This window comes from Agrilus planipennis, unplaced genomic scaffold, assembly GCF_000699045.2.
Source record: "Agrilus planipennis isolate EAB-ADULT unplaced genomic scaffold, Apla_2.0 scaffold139, whole genome shotgun sequence".
In the NCBI taxonomy this organism is placed as follows: Eukaryota; Metazoa; Arthropoda; class Insecta; order Coleoptera; family Buprestidae; genus Agrilus; species Agrilus planipennis.
In genome coordinates, this window is record NW_020438984.1 from 32623 (window position 1) to 56228 (window position 23606).

At 31.6% G+C, this 23606-nt stretch overlaps 1 protein-coding gene across 1 annotated transcript in view; it reads left to right on the top strand.

Annotated features, from left to right (window-relative positions):
* The window catches only part of LOC108737526, a 43285-nt gene that overhangs the window by 18572 nt on the left and 1107 nt on the right, over positions 1–23606 (top strand). Inside the window, exons 12-14 of the mRNA XM_018470399.2 lie at positions 9345–9426; positions 19045–19231; positions 23301–23488. Of these exons, the coding sequence (XP_018325901.1) occupies positions 9345–9426; positions 19045–19231; positions 23301–23488 (457 nt within the window). The remainder of the gene's footprint in view (positions 1–9344; positions 9427–19044; positions 19232–23300; positions 23489–23606) is intronic.

The following is a 23606-nucleotide window of genomic DNA, read 5'->3' on the forward strand; positions in this document are numbered from 1 at the left end:
CGCTGATGAGATCCAAAAAGATCGAAATCGCGATCCGCGTCTGGCAGTTTCGACAGAATACAGACCACTTCGAATTATTTTATTCGATTATGGTAACGTGCCTATCACGTTGAGGTTAGCTTCGCCGGGATTCGTTTCAGCAAGTAGATATCCATATATTTAAATGGACCTTGTTGGAGCATACGTCATCCTAAAATGTAGTATCGTACTACAGATGGCGTTTACCGCGCCATTTGTGATATTTTCTAACACGCACTGGTCAGACAGCAGATAAAAGTTGGTCTGTGTTCTGTCAGAGCTGCCTGCGACACGCTGATGAGATCCAAAAAGATCGAAATCGCGATCCGCATCTGGCAGTTTAGACAGAATACAGACCACTTCGAATTATTTTATTCGATTTATGGTAACATACCTATCACGTTGAGGTTAGCTACGCTGGGATTCGTTTCAGCAAGTAGATATCCATATATTTAAATGGACCTTGTTGGAGCATTCGTAATCCTAAAATGTAGCATCGTACTCTACAGATGGCGTTTACCGCGCCATTTGTGGTATTTTCTATTTCGTAATGTCTCATTTTAGGCTCCCATATACGTTACGTAAAACTCAAGTAGCCGTTTATACCTTAAAAAGTCAACTATATGTGCCTTCCCCCGATTGAGACAGCCTGCTGTGTCCTGATGTGAATTAATTAATTCGAAATCGCTAGTCATTTCGATAAATTATTGACCAAAAACTTAATGTTCTTTGTAAACAAAGTTATCATTTTCTCGTGTTTAATGACGTTTTTTGGATTCAATTAACATGAATACGTTAATATATTTAGCCATGATATTTTAAGAGTAGCTACATTTAATTGCTTAAGAAATCCCCGTACATATGCAGATTTTATTAAATTTTAGTATATTTTTCAGTCGGATACATTGATGAGTACATATTTCAATCGATATATGTGTATTAACTCCGAAACTTATTACACCAATCCTGTATCTATGTTTTTCATTAAAAGTGCACTTCGTACAAACGATTCATATCGTAATTTCTATTTAGCGATAAACCACTAATGCTCGAACATAAAACGGCAATATTATCTTATCATGTTACTAAATAGTATTACTCGCTCATCGCGACATGTACCTATTTAAAAATGATCACTACCTTTCTGCGTTTTTAACCATTTTGAGGTAACGTGAGAAGAAATCGTGCTAAAATCGATATAAAACGATGATAAAGATTATTAAAGAATGGTAAGTTGAAACATGTAACATTACTTTTGGAAACATTTTAATATATGTACACTGTAGAGTATTTAACTTATATAACGGTATATACGTTTTTGGTTTTGTGTATATCGAACCTAAATACATTACTTTTTTTAACATCAAGATAACCTTATATTTGATTTTAAGTATGCGTTAAAATAGTTTGTGATAATGTAAAAGCCATGCATGTGCTCGTATTTTAAAATGATAGTTACTAATCACAGAGTGAATCGTCTAATTTGATACTCCTCTTTAACTTCATTAGTAGTGATATTTTGAAAATTCAGAATAACGGTTTATGTAACTAATTTTTGTTCGTGGTGATTTCAAATATGCTACTAGAATTTTCATAAACCCTGTTATGTGCCCAGGAGTGTTCCAAGTATATTTTTCAATAAAACTGCCTATATTCTCATATTTTTAAATTCTCTCCTTTTTCTGATTTCGAAGATGTGCAATAATATATTGTCATACGTTCAGATTAATAATAACGGGGAAAAATATAAAAAATAAAATAATGTAATTCAAAATAAATTTAATAAGTATACATATACCAGTTGTGTATTGCACAACAATTATTTTAGTTGACTTGTCTTTATTTCCACATTAATTCCAAGTTAATATTAAAAACAAATTGAAATATAAAAAAAGATGGATTGCAATTTGCTGTTTTTTATCCGCTAATCAACAAAAAATACCTTTCTTGTTTTGAGCAAATATTCAATGCCCTGCAAAATTAAAAAAAGAAAAATAAAATAGAAAACGGTATGGTTTGCAACTTGATATTTTTTTATCTGTCAGTCTCGTTCTGGCTTTTTAAAAAATATTAATGAAGTATATGCCTTCTAAGTCCATATGAGGTTATAATCAAGTCACATATTAAATAAAAAATTAAAATACAAAAAAGATTGCTGTTTTTTATCAGCTAATTAGCCATGATAAAAAAATCCGCTCTCGTTTATTAAAAAAATAAACTACAATACCTGCTAAGTTCATACGAAGTTATCAGGTCACTTCATCATCATCGTCATCATAAAGTCGTCACATATTAAAATAGAAAAAAATTTATAGTTTGCCAGTTTTTATTTACTAAGTTGCAAGACATCTAATCAAACGAGAACGGTAAATTTGTTTTTATCAGGGCTAATTAGCGGATAAAAAAAAAACAGCAAATGCATATGCTATCTTTAGCCCGATTCGCAAAACTTCATCCATGAACATAGTTTTACAGCGGGTATTGGCGTCGGTTTATTCAATTTTTTTCGTGTTTTATTTCTTACCATAAGGGGATATACGTAACAGAATTTATAAGTTACGATGAGAAAGGGAACATGAACATAACGAATGTTGTCGTGGCTGCCTACATTTTTACTTTATTACTACGTAATGTCCATTTTTAATATTGGTGCCGGTGCCACTGATGGCAATGAAACTTGTTACCAATATTTATGCGAATAAAAGCCAGTTTTTCAGCTATTTCCAAAACAATGTTTTACAATAAAATTAATGAATTTCGTATCCAGTGTTACCTATTTTATGAATTATTTAAAAAGGAATACTAATTTGATTTTATACGAATCTATTAGGTATATGAATGAAATTTTAAAATGTGTATTTAATATGGTGGTAAGTGAATGTTCTGAAACAACAAAAATACAAAGATTGCGGTACATCTAAATCAAAATTACTATAAACTTTTGAAAAAATTAAATTTTTTTGCACTGACTTCATGGAGTTTCAAAGTTGCGTTCTATTAATAGAAAATAATTTTAAGCGAAAATAATAACAAAAGTATTTTAAAACTACAACTTCATATAGATACCCAATTTATCAGCATTGTCTTGTATGCTTAATATTAAATTTAGAATATTGAGCCAATAATATCTGAAAACTACTCAGTGTTGTATTTTCGTTAACACGTAGGCAGTGGTAGAAGACAAACACTGTTGTTTACTTACAATTTTAAAAATTAGTTTACACCAAAGCTATGGAGAAATTCCGAAGTTTTTACTAGAAATTTTTATTCCGATAATTATGTATTGAAAAAATGAATGATATATGCTTAGAACCCCTCCTCTAAAAGATTTTAAAGAATTGTATTTTTCCATTAGCTTTAACTCATCAAATTAATAATTTTTCTTTTAATCAGAGATTAAGAAAGTTTCCTTTACTTCTCTTTGGTAGAAGAATAAACATTCGTAATGAGACATTGGCGACCTTATTATGAAGAATTTATATCTGAATTAGGTATCATATAAGTACTTCCTTTCAAAATTTATACAGGTTTACAAAACTTGTCATTGATGAAAACCATGGTCGCATTTTCCACAGCATGTATTAGTCTTTTGTTTGTAGCAATTACATGCAATTTTCCTTCCTCCAATTTTTCATCTGCGAGTAGAAAATAGATGTTTCCATCTAAGCGAACAGATCGGTAAATACACTGTCTTTAGAGTTTCCTTCTTATTTTTGTTGTTAGGTTTAAAGCGAAAGATTCAAATGGTTTCAGTAGTTTAGTAATTTGTAAAACATTTCTGAATAGCAACTACATACTACTTTATATATATATTTTACATTCTCAAAACTTCGTAATACTGATCATAACTTGACAAAACTAAATGTAACTATAACATTAACGCCAATCTGACATATCTGCACTCTTCCTCGATTTAATTTTATTTTTAAACACAACAAAAAAATGCATCGCAAAAATAAAACATTGCCTATTACAAAATTTTAGTATGATTTCTACAATTAATAAATTTTAGCTTGCCTAAATATTTAGTAAGAAAATCAACAACATTATCACCTGAACCTATATACTTTCGTAATTAAGTCTTTTAAGAAGAAAGAAGTGGGCATTAATATCAATATGCTTCACTCGACTCGAATTTTCGTAAATTTTTGTCATCTTTATTACACTTACAATGTCAATGAATAAAGGTGCATTACAGTCTTTGTTAAAACAGTTTGTAATGTCTTTTAAATATACCAGTTCTTGAGCAGAAACAGCAGCAGCAAGGTATACAGTCTCTGCCGTAGCCTAGGAAGTACAGTTTTGTTTCTTTAAAAACGAAGAAACAGGATTTCCATTATAATTTGCAAAACATTTCTAAACAACAACTACATACTACTTTATATATATATATATTATATTCTGAAACCTAATGTGTTAATTGACATCTCATTTTTTCTTACTTATTGATTGCAGTGAGAGAGAGAGAAAGCTTTCAAGTAGATTCGATCCGCGATCATGTGAATATATCCAATAGGAGTCATTTTAAAAAGCTTCGGAAGCCAACCTGTTAGTAGCAACCCAAAAATTCCTACAATTGTCGTTTCGAAATTTACAAATTAACAAAATACCTTTACCAAAATTTATAATTAATATTAAAAAATGAAAAATGAATTTTCACATTAATATTTCATATTAACCACTATTAATAATTTAAAATGTCGTAGTTCAACATAATATTTACAAAACTGGAAAGAACTGTTTATCGTTGTATATTTTCGCTTTCGTTTTCAAACAGTAGCATACAGTGCAGGAATATAACAATATTTCAAAACAATAACAATGTTCACTGTAAATCAAATTACTCAAACAATTTCAAATAGATATAATCTTCGCATAATTTATTCGATTATTTTGAATAATAATTCATTCCAAGTTGTGTTGGCAAAAAGTCAAAAATTAATGGTTCAATTACAACATTACAGCTGCTATCGGCAGTTTGACAGTAAATGAATTATTCATATTTAGAACTTTATTTAAAAGTCATTTTTGAGATATTTCTGTTATCTACATTTGCATTTAATTAAAACAACTCTGGATAGTTTATTTTAATTAAATAATTATATGACATTTCACTTTATTACGTAATCATCACTATAGTTTATTCCTGAAAATGACAAATGATTACCCCGATATACTTATGTATAATCCGCGCTATTTAATTTTTTCAAAATTAATATTTAATCTATTTAATCTTTTTCCTCTATCTTGTATTCAATTATTTTTGATCAAAGCAATACTGGAGTTTAAATTTATTTTATTTAAAAAACCACAGCCAACGTTTCGCCCAGGTTGTTGGGTTTTTTTAAGGCTTCAGTACACTGTAATTAATATTTTAATACAAACTGAGTCACAATTGATCCTTTTGTTCTTTAAAGTTTACCTAGTTATATTTAGTCAAAACTGTAATAGGCTGATTGAATTTGGTTAAAGGGCATACTCAGAGATCATCAACCATTAACAAACATTAATAAAGATTTTTTGTATAGATAAAACTCTAAAAACCAACTAACAGAACAATTGTTTTAAAAACGTTGTACGATTAGAATAACAAATAAATAAATAATTGAAAACCACGTGGTAACAGTTATACACAAACACTTTAAAAAACAACAGTTGTATAGTCTTTAAAAAAAAAGAAAACTTCACTGCGATTGAACGATAGAACATATAGAAATTGTAGTTTAGTCAATAGTCGATAGTTTACATTTAGTTGGTTTTAGGTAGGAAGGTTTAGGTTTTTATTTGAATTTTTTATTTTTTTATTTGTATTTGTATTATAATATATTTTTTTAATTTGTTGAATATTTTGAAGAAATTATCAACTATAAAATTATTTTCTAAATCTGATTTAGACTTCATCGCCTTGTTACCATAGATTAGGATTAATAATGCCTCCATGAATAAACGTTTAAACTACATAGTATAAAACAAAGTAGTTTCCCGCTGTCTGTCCCTATGTATGCTTAGATCTTTAAAAGTAGGCAACGGATTTTGATGCGGTTTTTTTAAAGATAGAATGATTCAAGGGGAATGTTTATATGTAAAATACATGCATAATATAGTCGAGAAACACTGATAATTTTAGAGGTTTCTACAAAGAAGTCCGGAACGGTATGTCTATCTCTTAGGGATAAGCCACAATAACAATTTTTTATCCTTTACTTTTTATGAGAACTAATGCCTTTGTGCATTTAATATAGATCAATATGGTCCTTTACAGCATCTAATTTATATGAATATTACAGACTTAAAATGCAGGGACATAGCGGTTGCGGCGGTACCGGCTGGGAGGCCGGTTTGTATTGTCTAATGACAAAAAAGCTGTGAATGTTGTATATAAAGACATTCGTTAGTAGAAGATTTTCCCTCCTCGAGAATAATCTAAACAAAAATAAAATATATTTAGTATCAGCATTGTTCCCGTGCGGTTCGCTAGTTATGTAATATTTTAATGTCATCAAATTTGGATTTGTCCCATATATGTTTTAAAATTGCTATCTTATAAGATGTAGTCATGGTATTTTGTCTGTTATGGTCGTATTTGTGTTTTTTTAGACTATTGTGCAGAGGTATTTTTGAGCACAAAATGATTGAAAAAATCAGCAACTTCGGCGAAACGTTGATTGTGGTTTTTTAAATAAATTAACATGCGAAACAAAAAAATCAAAAAACCGAATTAAAGGTAATGCAATTTTTCATTTTATATACAGAATAACTAAGTAAACACAAAAATGTCTTTATTTATAACGAATCCTGACAAACATGAACGTTAACGTACATTCATTAACAACCGCGATAAAAATAAAACTTCATGTTGATATATGGATTTTTCACCTGTGTTAAAATCGCTAAATTTTGTTGACGGGAAGGAATTTCTTGGCAGTTATAAGGCAACGAACAAAGTATTCAACACACGTTCAATAAAAAAGATTGATTTTATTTAGAAAATAAATAGGTATACGAAAGTCGTAATAATATTACTGTTATTTTTTGTTAATCGTAATTAATTATTCTATAGTTAATTATTATTAATATTAGTGCATAACAAATCTTTTCAACAATTTTTGAAAAATAAGTTCGAATACAGGCCCGTTTACCACAATTACATGAAACAATATTTTTGACTGATTGCTTTGACTCATATCTGTCGTATTTTTACAAAAGCATTTTAAAAATCAAGTATGTGGGTAGAAGTGCCCGCTGCGGTGTGCCAAATTGTAATAATCTAATAACACTTCGTCCGGACGTCACTACGACACCTTTTAAACTGACGATGAAAAGAACACCTGTTGGCAAGGATTTTAAATTTTTTATAAGATGAAAACTGCAGTGGCTTTAGTTATTAATAACGATTTAACTATACAACAAAAAAGGCAGACGATTTTATAAAAATAGTACGTACCTTTCACTTTTTCTTTATATTTTCCATTTGTTACTTTTTTATAGCTTCTAGTATTGATACTATCAGTAATACTAATATAATGCAATATACCTAAACCTAACTATCATAATGGATATTTTTTGAATAACTATAGTGGTTCAAAACTTTTCCAATTTAATAACCACTAATTCGAAGTGGTCTGTATTCTGTCGGAACTGCCAGACGCTGGATCGCGATTTCAATCTTTTTGGAACTCATCAGCGCGTCGCAGACAGCTCCGACAGAACACAGACCAACTTTTACCTGCTGTCTTAACAGCGCGTTTTAGAAAATACCACAAATGGCGCGGTAAACGCCATCTGTAGTACGATGCTGCATTTTAGAATTACGTATGCTACAACAAGGTCCATTTAAATATATGGATATCTACTTGCTGATAGGCACGTTACCATAATCGAATAAAACAATGCGCTACAGTGTATATATAGTGCCTAATGCTCTACGTATATATGATTCTAACATAATAGGCTTTGTAGTGGCCAGATTATGGAAAATTGCCTAACTATTAAGTCTAAGAGACGAAACTGTGCCTTAGGCTTGCATTCGATATCCATGTTGTCGTTTATTCGGAATTTATAATTGAAAATCACCAATTTTTTGTCATGTTCAGCGTATTTACGTGTTTATACCAATATTAGGTTGTATGCTCAAAACTAGGGTGTGATAGTGACTGGGGCTAAACGCCCGATGACGGAATAAGCTTAAATTAATTTACGGTACATGACGTGTTATGCACTTTGGACTTATGTTAGGTGAGAATAGATTCCCCATATATGTAATACTTTTATATTGCTAGTTGGGGTCTAGAAAAAGATGGCGACCCAACGATGCAGACATATATGCGTCTGTCTCTCTCGTGACTACTTCGAGTAGCGCGCATCATTTACCCCCACCAGACTCGTGACGATTGCGCACAACGGGTCGAGTAATCTAAAAAGAGACAGAAGTAGTCGTTTGTTGTCTCATTTACTTCGTGACACTTCCACTTACGGGCACTGCCAATATAGGAGTATTACATATATGGGATTCCCTTATTAGTTTGTGTGAAGTGCTGCATGAGGCTCTTTCAAAAGACGATTGCGGCTCTTGAAGTTCCCTTAAAGAAATTATAAACTAAGACGGAACGGAGAGACACGAAGTGCACGCATATATCTAAAACAAGAGATTGCACTTTATGACTAACATTACAATGCATTTCAACGAATAAAAAATTCGATATAATACCTAAGTAATTTTCATTGACCTTCTATAAAAGCCAATGTTAAAAAAACAAATTTTGAACTTCGATTTCTCGAAAACTACACAGAAAAAAATCAATTTTCTGGTAAATACAGGTGTATAATTAACTTACTGAAATTTTATAATTATAGGACTTTTTTTTACGTAAACAACCTCCTTAAGAGTTTGCCGACCCCTGGCAGCTAATTTTGCGCTGAGTGCACCAATGGTTTAGGTTAGGTATTGGTCGAAAAGGATTCCCTGATTGACATGTACAAAGATGCGATATGCACTATAGCCTTAAATTAGGCCGTGGTGAGAGACGATTCCGTGATAAGCTTGTAAGAAGTGATATGAACTGTCGATTAAGTGCTGAACGGTATAATTAAAATTAAGTACAGTAAAAGCTCTTTATTCGCGGGGTATACGTTTCATAAATATGCCGCGAATACAGAAACCGCGGATATGGAATGGTAACCAATATGTATTAAAATAAAATAAAATCCATGTATTGATAAATTCGCAATTAAAATTAATCGTTATAATCAGCTTTAGGCAAGAGTTTAAAAAATTTGGGCGGGAACAGCTAGCAATTAACTGAATGCATTTTTTCTTTATTTTTCAGTATTACGAACAACGACGATAGCTTAAAACAAAACGGCGTATCATTCAAGAATGCAAGTGAAACCCCTATCAATGAACATAGGGTAAGTGATTTAATTAATATATACATACTTACCTAATCTACATGCATATGTTTTTGTATGTGCCGGAGTAAGTAAGTAAGAAGTGTAATTACCCATTTTTAATTTTATGGAAAACTGTGAATTTAGTAAATTTAATTGCAAGTCAGATACATCATTATAAAGTCGTAAGTCCTAAGACTGGTTGGACACACACGCACCTCCATCTCTTTCCTATCCTACTAATCTTCGCATATCCCTAAAACTAGAATAACTCACATCTTTAACTGTTTGCGAACAGTAATCTAATCTAGGTCTACCTCTACCTCTCCTAACTCCCGTTTCTGCATCTAATATGTCTCTAACTAGACCTTCTTGCCTGAGAAGGTGTCCTATCTCACCTATTTCTTATTGACTTCCATAGAGTCCTCTGTTCTCCTATTCTTTCTAATACCTCTCCATTTCTAACCTTCTCTATCCACGGTATCCTCATCATTCGCCTGTAACACCACATTTCGAACGCAGATACAAATCCAAATAAAATAATTTTATAAGTATTCGTACATATACTTAAATTAGAGCATTTTTTTTAATTTTCGCATTTAAAATCATTAAATTTAGTGTGTCTGTATAATAAATTGTGAATAGTACGTCCCATAAGAAATACTTCACTGCTTAACTAAAATAGCACGTTATAATATATAAACTGAATATTAATTCTCATTATAACGAAAACATGGCGTACCTATTTACCCTCTTCATTTGTCTACATGAAACTAATTTTAACCGAAATTCTGAATTTTGAAAAAGCGGATTCTTGTTTAAAAGACAAATGTAACATTCATCGTGTATACATGTGGTTTTAAGATCTGCGTGATTTACACTGGCAACTGTTAAATTTAAAAACATGTTTAAAATTTCCGTATAGTGGAGTTATTTTTGCTGACTCATTGATCTCTATAGCGCTCATTCATTTTATATTTAAGTGTGTTATTTTATACATTAACAGTTTTATTACACTAAAAGTAAATGTTACTGTAAAAACCTGAGTAATAAATTCTATTGTGTACTCCAAAAAAACAGAATTTTTACCAACACAAAATGATAAACATTTTAAAAAAAGATCGTAGTAGGTACACAGTATAATTAAAGAATACAGGATTAGAAAAAATTGTAATTGAAGAAATAACAATACCTTAAAATTTTTGAAGATACAGTAAGCACTTGTTGCAACATGAGTTGGATTCATCATCATCATAAGGTCGTCAATCTGAAGAGTGGTTGGAAGCTCACCTCCACTTTTTCCTATCCTGAGCTAATCTTCGCATTTCCCTAAAACTAGAACATCCTTAACTATTTGCGAACGGTAATCTAATCTAGGTTTACCTCTATTACTCTTAACTCCTTTTTTTGCCTCTAATATTAACATTTTTTGTCTGTTTTTTTTTTTTTTTNTTTTTTTTTGAAATAGAGTCTCTGTTCACCTATTCTTTCTAAAACCTCTTGATTTCTAACCTCTATCCACGTTATCCTCGCCTGTAACACCTATATACCTAATACTCCTATATTGCTAATCCCCGTAAGTGGCGAGCAAGAGAGACAGCAACTTCATACTTCTTCTCACTCGTTTATACTTGATGAGTTATGCGCAAGCGTTGCGACTGTAGTGGGAGAAGCCCTCATCTCTCAAAGCTTAGAATGTAGTTAAAGTAGACAAGTTTTCGTATGCGTGGTAGCTTCTCGGACATACGCACAACGTTCAAAGTCTAAATGAGGGAGACAGACATATATATGTCTGCACCTTTGGGTCGGCATCTTTTTCTAGACCCCTACTAGCAATATAGGAGTACTAAGTATATATATGGTAACAGCACATTTCGAACGCTTAACCTAACCTAACCTCCAAACATACACCTTTAATAATCTTTTTCTAATTTTTAAATTAATCGTTCACGAGCATAGAAGTGACTTCTTTTTATTGAAGGCGACTCGAACCTGCACTATCCTCTGCTTTATATCCCTACTACTCCTTCCGTCCTGACTTATCTGACTTAACGTCCGGCATTTGACGTATTTCATTAGCAGCAGTCATCACGCGTCCGTGCAAATCATTAGGGTTGTGCACCAGGATTTCGTACACGTGCTATTTGATAATACTCCATACAAATAATTTAATCCACCGTCTAGAATACTAAAAGAAACTAATGCACTGTTCCTACAATGTCAGGAGGTGAGCCATTATGTGAAATAACATAACGTTCACATAGTTGCAATGGTACATCCTGTGGTCTCTTGTAACTCTTCTAAAAAATCTGCAACCGTTGTTGAAATGGCAAACGATATACTACATGAGGATTTGCGTCGCACCAATAGTCGCTATTGTGAAAATACAAGATTCTGTCCCGTGTGAAATTGCACTTGCCTGTAAACAACACCCTATTGAAAAAATTGCTCTCTGCAGCAATTTTTCTTCGAAACCGATGATAGAAATCCACTCGCAGCTAAAAATCACTTTTAAGCAAGGCTTGCACTCGCTGAAAATGAAATGGATGCAACTACTGCTCCTTTACAATTTGCCACAATGTCACATGGAAGGAGCCAACGTTCCTTCTATCTCGCGTATACTACTTTAGAGGTTATCTTCTATGAAATCACGGATTTCGTCCTCTACAGCGGCAATATAATTCAAACGTGTATATAAGTATCATGTCACATCATCGTTACAACAACTGTTCTACAGAGACATACTAACCTACTCTAATAATTAATGTATTGCTGAATTAGTTTATTAAACAATTAAACTACACATCGATTGATTAAATACAAGGCTTATAAATTAGAAAACGAACAACTACTACAAGTCAAATCACTTAATCTAACAAATATCAAACGATACATAGACGAAATAATACCAAAAAAATCCAACGCTGTTGCTGCTAATTGCCAGGTTATTGGATATAGAGTTAAATTATTGCATTTCTATTCAGGATCTGAATTACGTTTACCTGTACTTTGAACTACGTTTTTCTTGGAAACTGAAATTTTGGACATACAAACATATTCTTAAATTTCTTATTTTATAGTACCCTATTAGCTTCAGCGAGCTTGCTCCATTTGCTACTTATTTGAGAAACATACTGTGTATAAGCTCCGTCGTAAAATCTTCATAAGCAGCTACTACAAAAACAAAGTAAAAATTAAACTGCTAATTAGGTATATATATATATATATCTTTTTTTTACTTTAATAGTTCGCTTTTAATATTTTCGGTTCTTCTTTCGCTCGTCAATGATGTCCTCCAAAATTCATTCCCAACTTTTTTACAATGTATGTTTATAAATTTGATGGAAATTGTTGTCTGTTTGTACATGCTATTCATTGAAACGTTTGAAGTGAGTTCGATGGCGCTTGATAGAGCGGACCTACGACTTTCAAATTCTTTGAAAGGAATGACTGTTATTCTGTGCTGTAAGGAGTGAAAACATGGGGAAAATGTTCAAGAGTTATATAAAAAAACAACTTTTGGGTGTTTAATTCCCACCAGCCAGTAATGCTGGTGGGCGGGCAGTCCCTCCGGACTACGCCGGAAAGTAGAGCGGAAGGCCCTCTTCAGCGTGCTTTCAGGAATCGTGGGAATGGGTGGATGGTGGTTCAGGTGAGAAAGATGAGACGGGCGAAATGAAGGCAGAAGAGAATAAAAGATTTTCTGTGTAATATTACTGCCTCAGCATTTGCCTAAGCGATCTAAGGAAACCACAGAAAAACTTGGACCAAGTCAGACGGACCCGGAATCGAACCGGCGTTCTCTCGAATGCTAAACATTGGTCTAAACCTCTAGGTCATGCCGCTCGGTAAAGGTTATATAAATGCAAGCCGTTTATATAGGTACTATCCATCAAATGTAAAATAATATTCCTAATGTTTTGAAAGCGTTGTAATACTTGATTCTTTGAGAAAATCCTAACTAAGCGGGGGAAGACAGCTTGTGTTTCAGTTGTTATTTCTAAAATTACTGTAATGTTACTCGTCTGTATTTATAGGTATGAGTTGACACAAAAAAATGATAATGTTTATAAAAAAATGTTACTATAAGACATAATTGAGGTCGATTCCTTTATACATGTATTAATTCTTCTGTGCAATGTTTAGTTCACTTCTATTGTGACCAACATAAATCAACGCCAAATGTTTTCTTAAAATTCGATTCGGGTTTATGTATGCGTGTCGGTTTCAGTGATGTCGTTGTCCTGTCGTTTGTAGGTTGCTACTTAATTTAATATTAGAATTTCAGGAACACATATTACAAGTTTCTAAAATATTTTCAAGGGTCGAAAATAGGCACGGTACGTATTAATATGCACCGTATGCAAAGATACATATGTACTTCTTTGAAAAATTTATAATTTATAATAAATATGTACTGACTATTTCATAAAAGTTGCTCATTATCCAACTTTCTTTGACGTAATAGTACCAAATCTATCCTAATGGTATACCGATGTAGGTATTCGCAAACTTATTGTATTTTCTGTAAAATTGTTCCCCGACATTTGAAAAAGTGTGAGTAATTTTTCACGCCTACTTAGATTTGTTAACTGCCATCCAAGATGTTTGTTTTTTATATACAAGGGTTATTTAAGACTGTACTGAAAATTATGTATTATGAAAAATTTTGTAGAAACTATTCAGTTGGGTTAAAATGCTTATATGAAAAGAATAACCATTTACAAAAACTTTCTTGAATTAAATAAAAACTGTTTAATAAAAAAATCAAACCGCCGAAAAAACTGAAAAGCAAAAAATAATAAACCTTTATTTTATTAACCTTAATAACTAAGTTCTTCAACTAATGTAAGTATACCTAAGTAATTTTGAGTCGGCGCTAAACAATCAATAAACAAAGATCACTAAATTACCTTAAATTTAAAGAAATAACCAAATAAAATTAACAATGCAATAGTTATTTCTTTAAATTTAAGGTAATTTAGTGATCTTTGTTTATTGATTGTTTAGCGCCGACTCACAATTACTTAGGTATACTTACATTAGTTGAAGAACTTAGTTATTAAGGTTAATAAAATAAAGGTTTATTATTTTTTGCTTTTCAGTTTTTTCGGCGGTTTAATTTTTTTGATAAAAAGTTTTTATTTTATAATTTTTTGTGGCTATAATTTACTATTTACTACTAATAGTACTACTATATTCCTACCATAAATCATCCCCTGTTTCCTTACCCATAGTGTTAGATTTTTTTTCCAAGTTTATATAGGACCAAGTTCGGGGTATACCCTTTCCAATAAAAAACGAATTATTAAAATCGGACTATTCTACCAAAAGTTATGCGTGATCATACATTACAATCAGTGAGTGAACAACAATCAACAATCATCCCCTGTTTTCCTACCCTTATGGTTGAATTTTTTTTACCAAATTTATATGGGACCAAGTTCGGGGTATACCCTTTCCAATAAAAAAAGAATTATCAAAATCGGACTATTCTACCAAAAATTATGCGTGGTCATACATTAAAATCAGTAACTGAACAATCATCCCCTGTTTTCATATCGTTAGGGTTGGATTTTATTTTCCAAATTTAAATGGGACCAACTTCTAGGTATATCCTTTCCAGTAAAAAAAGAAATTAAAAATCGGACTACTCTGGAAAAAGTTACACGTGGTCATATATAAAAAAAAAATATACGCGTCGACTTGAGAACCAACTCCTTCTTTTCGTCGGTTAAAAAGTTAAATTTTTTCTCCAACATACGAATTAAATTAGATCGTACGAAGCATGTCTTGAAATAATATTCCTGTTGGTGTTCCTCAGGAGTCTTTAGGAACCCCAACAGGAATATTATTATATTTATACATGTATAATTTTATTTGCAAATGGATACAGCAATTGTTTTGAGACTGTTTGAACGTAAGTTTTCGGGTTGCACTTGTATAGTAGTTGTTATGAATGGACAATATTTACACGTTTTAATTTGGTGACTAAAACGAATATTACGCAAAAAGTAAGTGGCCGTCCACCGTATTTTATTGCGAACGCCGGTGAGCTTTCCGAAAATTGTACGAAAATTAGTGTTCTCTTAACATCCCGTCAAGAAAGTATGCGTCCAAATAGTTTACGATTTACGCAAGCTTTACCTTCCAACACTACTTTTAATTCTAATAATTGCTGCCGCTTATTGTTGAGTTGTCGTTACGCATGGGAAAATTGCGTTAGTAGATAATTTTACACCTATTATTAACGTGTGAGCATTTAATTCAAAATAGTGTTTATCGTGTAAACATTTAAAATGTCGCTGTGGATGAACTATTTGCGAACTGGGCATAGAAGAAACAAAAAATATCAGAGACATTCGACGTCGTTAAGTGTAAGTCAAATTATTTCATTAAAGTTAATTAGCATGGCGTCAAGATATTAATAGGTCATTGCTTATGTTGTCATCTAATAGTCTTTTTTCAGTAAGGACTAAAATATTTAGAATAAATATATACTTAGAATGATTGTTAAAGGCTTTTAATTATGAATTAATAAATGAAAGTATATATAAGTCCTACTTAAGATGCATTTATTTGAGATAAACTTCATTTTGCATATATACACCGTGGTCACTCTTACAGTGCATATCATTGGGATATTCGAAACAGTAAAAAATACAGCAGGGGTTAAATTGGAGAAAAGCTGCGTTTTTTATGCTTATCAATAATCTGAAAAAAAACTAAGTGGATCTCAACTGTTCTGGAGTTATTGCAAAAAAACTGAAAATTATGAAGGTTTATTTACGTTTATTGACAATAGGCTTTCTAATTAAATTATCAAAAATTTCCCAGGCTGATTGAAAACATCATTTTTGAATGTTCACTTTTAATTTTCTTATGGACACTATGTAGGAAGTTTATGCCAGTAAATAGAACAAAAAAATATGATTTAAAACATTAGTTCTCCCATTATAACATCATTTTTGTATTTATTCGTTAATATCAAATCTCTATGCTTACGAAATGCGGAATTCATTGACTAATAATTGATGCAATTGATAAGTTGACCATGAAAAAAAATACACCTGTTTCACATTGTGGCATTACCTACCTCGTACATAAATACTTATTGATTATTTGTTTTCGTAATTTCGTGTATTGATTACAATTAAAATTTTAGAATTTTTAGATTCTTGCTTTCTTTTATTTCATGACCAACTTATGTTTCAATTGTTATTAATTAATTTGGCATTTCTTAGAAAAGGTAACTTGATATTAACGAATAAATACAGTAATGATGTTTTAAGGGAGGACATAAAAGTTCTAACTTGAATATGCGTTACATCAATGAAATCGTATTTTTTGCTTGGTATAAAAATCTAACAGGATGTCCATAAGAAAATGAAATGTGAACATTGGAAAATAAGATTTTGAATAGACCTAGAAAAATTCTAATTAATAACTTATTTAGAAAGGCAATAATGTAAATGTAATAGGTTTCATAATTTTCTTGAAATAAATAAAAAAATTATAAAAGAAAGAATAAAATGTCAAATTTCTGTTTTCTTGCGATAACTCGAGAACGGCTGAGGTTCACTTAGTTTTTTTTTTTCAGAATTTTGAAGAGGATAAAAACCACAAGTTTTTCCTTATTTAACCCATGATGCATCTCTTACTGTTTTGGATATTCCAATAAAAATAAAATAGAGTTACAGTTGAAGAACGAAAGGTTAATCAAAATGTTTTTTTGTTTTATTTTTAATTTACTTAATGAGCGACAATTAATATTTCTTTTGACTACAGAAATCAAAAACTGTTTTTTAGTTTATTTACTTTTTAAAAGTAATGGTAATGTTATTTGAGAGATTGCGAATGGATCGATTATTCAACGACATACGAAATGTATTCTGTTTTGCACGGGACTGTAAAAAATGACACTTCCCTAAGCTGGGAATGTGGCGTTTGCATCCGCAATGAGGGGGGACCTAAACAATAACGTGCAGCGTTGTCGAAGATACTATTATAATCAATAGGTTATCGTAAATGTCTATTCAATCCCTTATTTGCAGAACTATTCGCGTGGTATCATTACGTGAACACTAGATCCGTCTTCTGGGCAGACGTTTTTCGGGACGAAATTTGGAATACGAGTGTGACACCTTGAAGTTTGGTATACTTGCAATGGACAAATTAGAAAATAAGAGGGAACGAACGTGTATGAAGCAGCATACAAAGTTAGATATGACTTATGTTTATCCTACACTTGACCACATTTAAATCAATGTGACCTACAATTCTCGGACGTAGGGGAAGATTGGCACCATTCATACTGTTTTTAACTTTGATTTTTCAAAATTTAGAAATCACTACATAGTATAAAACAAAGTCGCTTTCCCGCTGTCTGTCCCTATGTATGCTTAAATTTTTAAAACTACGCAACGGATTTTGATGCAGTTTTTTTTAAAAGATAGAGTGATTCAAGAGGAAGGTTTGTATGTATAATACATGCATAATATAGTAGGCAAACACTGATAATTTTAGAGGTTTCTAATGTAATGTCGTAAATAAACACATTTTTTGCGCTTACATAACAAACGCTGGCTGAACCCTACGAGATAGATCAAAATAATGCACTACAATATTGTACATCTTAAAAGGGTCTACAAAACAGTCCGCGATGGTATATGTCTATCTCTTAAGGATAACCCACAATAACTATTATCCTTTACTTTTTATGAGAAATAATGACTTATTTACGACTTATTCTTATCCAATTAAGTACCTTAAATACATTGTGCATTTAATATAGATCAATATGGCCCTTTACAACATGTAATTTAAATGAATATTTTCGAAGATATTACAGATTTAATATGCAGATCTAATGACAAAAAAACTGTGAATGTTGTATATAAAGACATTCTGTAGTATATTTAGTATGTTCAGGAGGTATCTTTTGAAGATTTCCCCTTTTCGATAATAATCTAAACAAAACAAAAATATATTTAGTATCAGCATTGCACCCGTGCGAAGCTGGGGCGGGTCACTAGTTAATAATAAATTGCTCAATCAGTTATTATAATATTTTTTTCATACATTCGGTTTCTTAGTCAAAAGGTTAGCAGTCATCATCTTTTAAAATAAATGGAAGGAATAGAATTTTAGTAGAAACTGTCAAATGTCCGAATCTACTCCACTAGGGGTACATTCGTAAATGGGTAGGGGAACATTCAGACGGTGCGGGGTAGCTCGGTTTTCTCAAATACAAACATTTATTACTATTAGATAAGATATTTATTGTACTTATTTTTATAATTTGGTAAGTTTTAAACTTTTTTATTTTATCGAAAAATTGTATGTAGTGAATACAGTAGTAGCAAGAAATTAAGAAAGGTGCTTCAAGTAAATGTCACGTTAAAAAAATTATGGGAACTACAAATTTTTAGGTTTGTGTATTACCTACTTACTTTAAAACACTACAGTGAAAATAGAGATAACTTCTTTAAAATATAAGAATTGCTGTTAAAATGTTTGTTCTACTTTTATGTCTGAAATGTTTAATGCTGTTTCTCGTCTATCGGATGTACTTATTGCTTACTATATATTTTTTTAAATTTGAATTATTAATAGGTAACTTGTATTTTTTTGCATTAGACCAAGTCAGCGCCAGAGGTAGCTGAATCTCCCACAAGGCCTCTTTCGGAATCTAGTGACTTCAGCGTAGAAGGAGCAGGAACATTTGGTCGTCGAAGACAATTGCCTGATAAGACGAGACCATTAACCAGGTACCTCCCCATTAGAAGTTCAGAGCTAGATTTGAGACAACATATAGAATCTGCAGGTAATATGACCGTTAAATGTATGGTAAAACTTATGAAATGAAGAAAACAGTGATTCTGAAGTTTCAAACAAATTTAATTACCATCACTGCAATTGGTCCGTTACGCAGTAGCTTTATCAGATGACGAAGTACATTAGTAATTAAATTTATTTGAAACCTAAAGATTCGTTTTTTCTTTATTTCATATTATGAAGTTATGTGTATGAAGTTTTGCACGATCATATTTTTATTAAACTCATTTTAAACCCCGTTTCCAAAATAATTCACTGCTACTTTCATATTTCAGTTTTTATTGAAAAATTAAAGAGATGCACACGATAGAACGGTTTTAATACGAATCTAAGATGCTTTTGTTAGTTGCACTTATTAAGTTTTTTATCAAACTTCCTTGCAATGAAATGAATTTATTTCTGGAAGGATAGAAATAAATTTGATCGGATATATTGTACAAAACTATTTAGATTTTCATTATTAAAGATTTATTTAATTCAGCTTAGAGAATATCCTGAGAGGTTATCAATCTTATCAACAGCTTCAGTGCTAAGTAGGGATTTCGTTATATAGGATGTTACAAACACCATGAGAGAAACCTCCAAATTATGTTTATGAAATACTAATTTCACATAGAAATGGATATTAACGATTTTCGGCTCTTTTTCCATTACTGGTGCTATGAATCCTTCCTTCATAACAAATTTCAAGATTCTACATAAATCTTCAGGAGGTAACATTACAGGTTTTGGAGTACTCAATGAATAAATTTACTATTAATTTGTCAGGACGAAAATATACACATGAATGACACTTTTACAAAATTGTAAGACTATAGACTTCGGTTTAGTATTTGGTATTAATTTCAATTCGATACTAGGAGTTCCCCTTTTTTCAATTCGAAATGTAAAGTGAATGAATGTGTCGAGTATGGGATTCGTTTCAGCAATTAGATATCCTTATATTTAAATGGATCTTGTTGGTACATATGTAATCCTAAAATGTAGCATCGTACTACAGATGGCGTTTACCTCGCCATTTGTGGTATTTTCTAAGTTGGTCTGTGTTCTGTCGGAGCTGTCTGCGACGCGCTGATGGGATCCAAAAAGATCGAAATCGCGTTCAGCGTGTGACAGTTTCGACAGAATACAGACCACTTCGAATTATTTTATTCTATTATCGAGTATGATTATAATCAATTATAGTCACAATAAATTTTAATTAAAGAAGTGCATTTGTTGTAAATTATACTACCGACAGAAGAAACGTATTTTATGTTAAAGTACTTCAAATGAAAATGCTGCTTACCACTTTTGTTTCTCATAATCCAAAAACAGAGCTTTTATTGAAACCCTGGAAAAGAAACTACCTACTTCTATTTTTAGTAGTTGAGTATAAATACGCTTGGCAAAAAATGTAATCATGTGAAACAAGAAAAAAATGCACACGAACAATTCAAACACTTTATGCTGTATTACGTTTGGCAATATGCCAAACCATGTATTGGTATTATTAAAAAGGTGAACAATAACGAATTCGTTCTTATTATTTTATTTATGATATTTGTTCATTTGGCAAACGCAGCATGCTTCATTTTGACATTTATTGCAAAAACAGACGGTTGCTTAAAAAGAACCACTACATATTTACGAGCATTTAATGGCTTTTGAAAACGCTTGGAGATCTTAACGTTGAATGCATATATTTATCATATTGATTTCCGCTTATGTATTTCCATTATGACTACTTCAATTTCCACACAATAAAATACCAATTTACACATAAACAAATGTTGCCTGTATTAAGTATTTAACGTAAAATTGAGTGTTACAATAAATTTTTCGAAAAATTGATATATAAGATATAGATAATATGCTTTTTGATATACATGGATGTACCAAAGATAGCAAGTGAATATGGACTTACGATAAACTGAAAGAGTAGTAACCTTGTGCATAGATACTAAAGTAATGGAGAATGTAAAAGTGATGTCTGAGGAGAAGATTAAAACAATTAGTGGGTATTCAGAACCTTAGAAAGTTCGGCCCCACTATGCGACATAAGCGTGACTGACTTAATACGTAGTATAAATACTTCAATTTGGTCAGAAGGAAGCTGATTAACAAACCTACATAATCCTAAAGCCGAAACAATTTCACACTAATGCGTCAGCTCAAGGATGTGGTGCAATTTTATTGCAACGTGATAAAAAAATACCACAGCTATGAATTAGAGATTTTATCAATTTTGAAGGTTATCAAAAAAATCCGAGTACATTTGCTTGGAATTAAGTCCAGATTTATTACCAATTATCAGAGTATTTACTATGAATTTAAAGAAAAAGAACGCACGCGCCCATGTTGCACGATGGACACTCATTCGACAAGTTACGATTGTGTTGGGAAACATCGATCAGGACAGTGCATACGACACGTTGATAGTCTGATTTAGCCGTCATCCTTTGCCAAAGGTAATGCTTATAGATGTTTATAGATAATGGCACAATTTAGGAAATCTCAAAAAGATGATAAGTTGCAAAAGAATAATAGAAAAAAATTAATAGTGGTGTCAAAGAGTCTACAATCGAACATTATTTGATTTGTATATGAAAAAGGTCACTTGAACATTTCTCGAACAGAAAAGCTATTAAAGAGAGATTATTGATTGATAGGTATGTGACCAAAGATAGAGGTGATCAAAAATTGCGTTAACTGCATTTTTGGCAAATACAATAGAAAAACAGACAAGCCAGAAGCCTGGTTAAACCCAATTGACACACGGGGCTGTATTTTAAATACATATCATATTGACTATCTGGGTCCACTCCCCATCACATAAAGAGATATAAATATAATGTTTTTTCTATAATCTATGCATGCTTGATTGGCTCTACTCAACAAAAACAATAGTGCCACAGAGGTCATAATAAACAATCGGAAGAAGCAATCGTTTGATATCTGATCGAGGCATAGCGGTTACGTCGACTTTAAAAATTACTTCAATAATGAAGATATATTTAATACCACTATAGCAACTGGTGCACTTAGAGAAAATGAGGAAGTTAAACGTTTAAATATCATAATTCTTATTTCATTGTTGTTGTTCCATTAACAGTAAACTGTCCGGAAACCCGAAACATGGTATAAACAACTCCATATGTGCCAACAATATTTAAATTTCCATCAAGAAGTACTAATTTTCAGTCGTTTTAATTACTGTTTAGTTCAAGAATGTAGTTATAAATCCAGAAGTTAAAAAATAATTGAAATTCCAAAAACGAGATGAGATGAGAGAACGTGCTAGTGAATCAATTAAGAAAATTCAAGAGAATAAAAGCGTTACTGCAAGAAGAGAAAAGAATCAATTTAGTATAAGGAGGAAGGCATCGTTGTCATCCAGCAAACACAGCAACGACCAAGCTCCAAGTTTAACGCAAAATTTTTATGCGATTCCCTCTTGCACCTAGTTGACACTATAAAGCTCTGCACTTATTTCAGAAACATATCATGCTATATTGTATGGAAAATGATAAAATAAATAATGAAGGTACTCATAAGTACCGAATATTATGTTTGTAGTCAGCAATTTGCAAATGCAAACAGGAATATTGAGAAGAATCTTATAAAATTAACGAAATATTGCAGTTATCAGCAAAAGGATGCCCAATTAAGTAATTATTAGTACAACGGTGGCAACTTAATCCAAAAGTCAGTGCCACCGTCACGTTTCTCACACCCGCATTTTTGTTTTCTACATTTTCACCATTATAGCAATTTTTAGTAGCGTGAGAAGGAATAAAAAATTTTACAACTGTTTATTCAAAAACCGCAATTCTTTTAGTAGTTGAGTATAAATACGCTTGGCAAAAAATGTAATCATGTGAAACAAGAAAAAAATGCACACGAACAATTCAAACACTTTATGCTGTATTACGTNATAAACAGAATATAGTGTTATAGCCAGTGTACAGTGTACAATTTGGATTGTAGTACCTTAAATAAAAGTATATTACAGTTGTTAGTCTTATATAGAAATAAGGTTCGAAGAAATTTTATTCACTTTTTAATTTTGTTTTAAGGCCATCAAGTAGTCTTGTGTCCCCATGTCTTAATAAATTCCTATAGTTGTCGGGGATTTCTGCATAAGAGAGGTTCAAAACTAAACAACTGGTCCAGAAGATGGTTTGTCTTCGATAGGAACAAACACACTTTAACCTATTATATCGACAAAAGTGAGAAAAAACCTCGAGGTGGAGCATATTTTCAGGTAATTAAATATTAAAAGCAAATATTTTAATACACCTTAAGGAAAATTGAGCGATTGATGGTTATAAGTATACATATATATTGTATGTTTATAACAAAATAAACATTAAAAACCATAT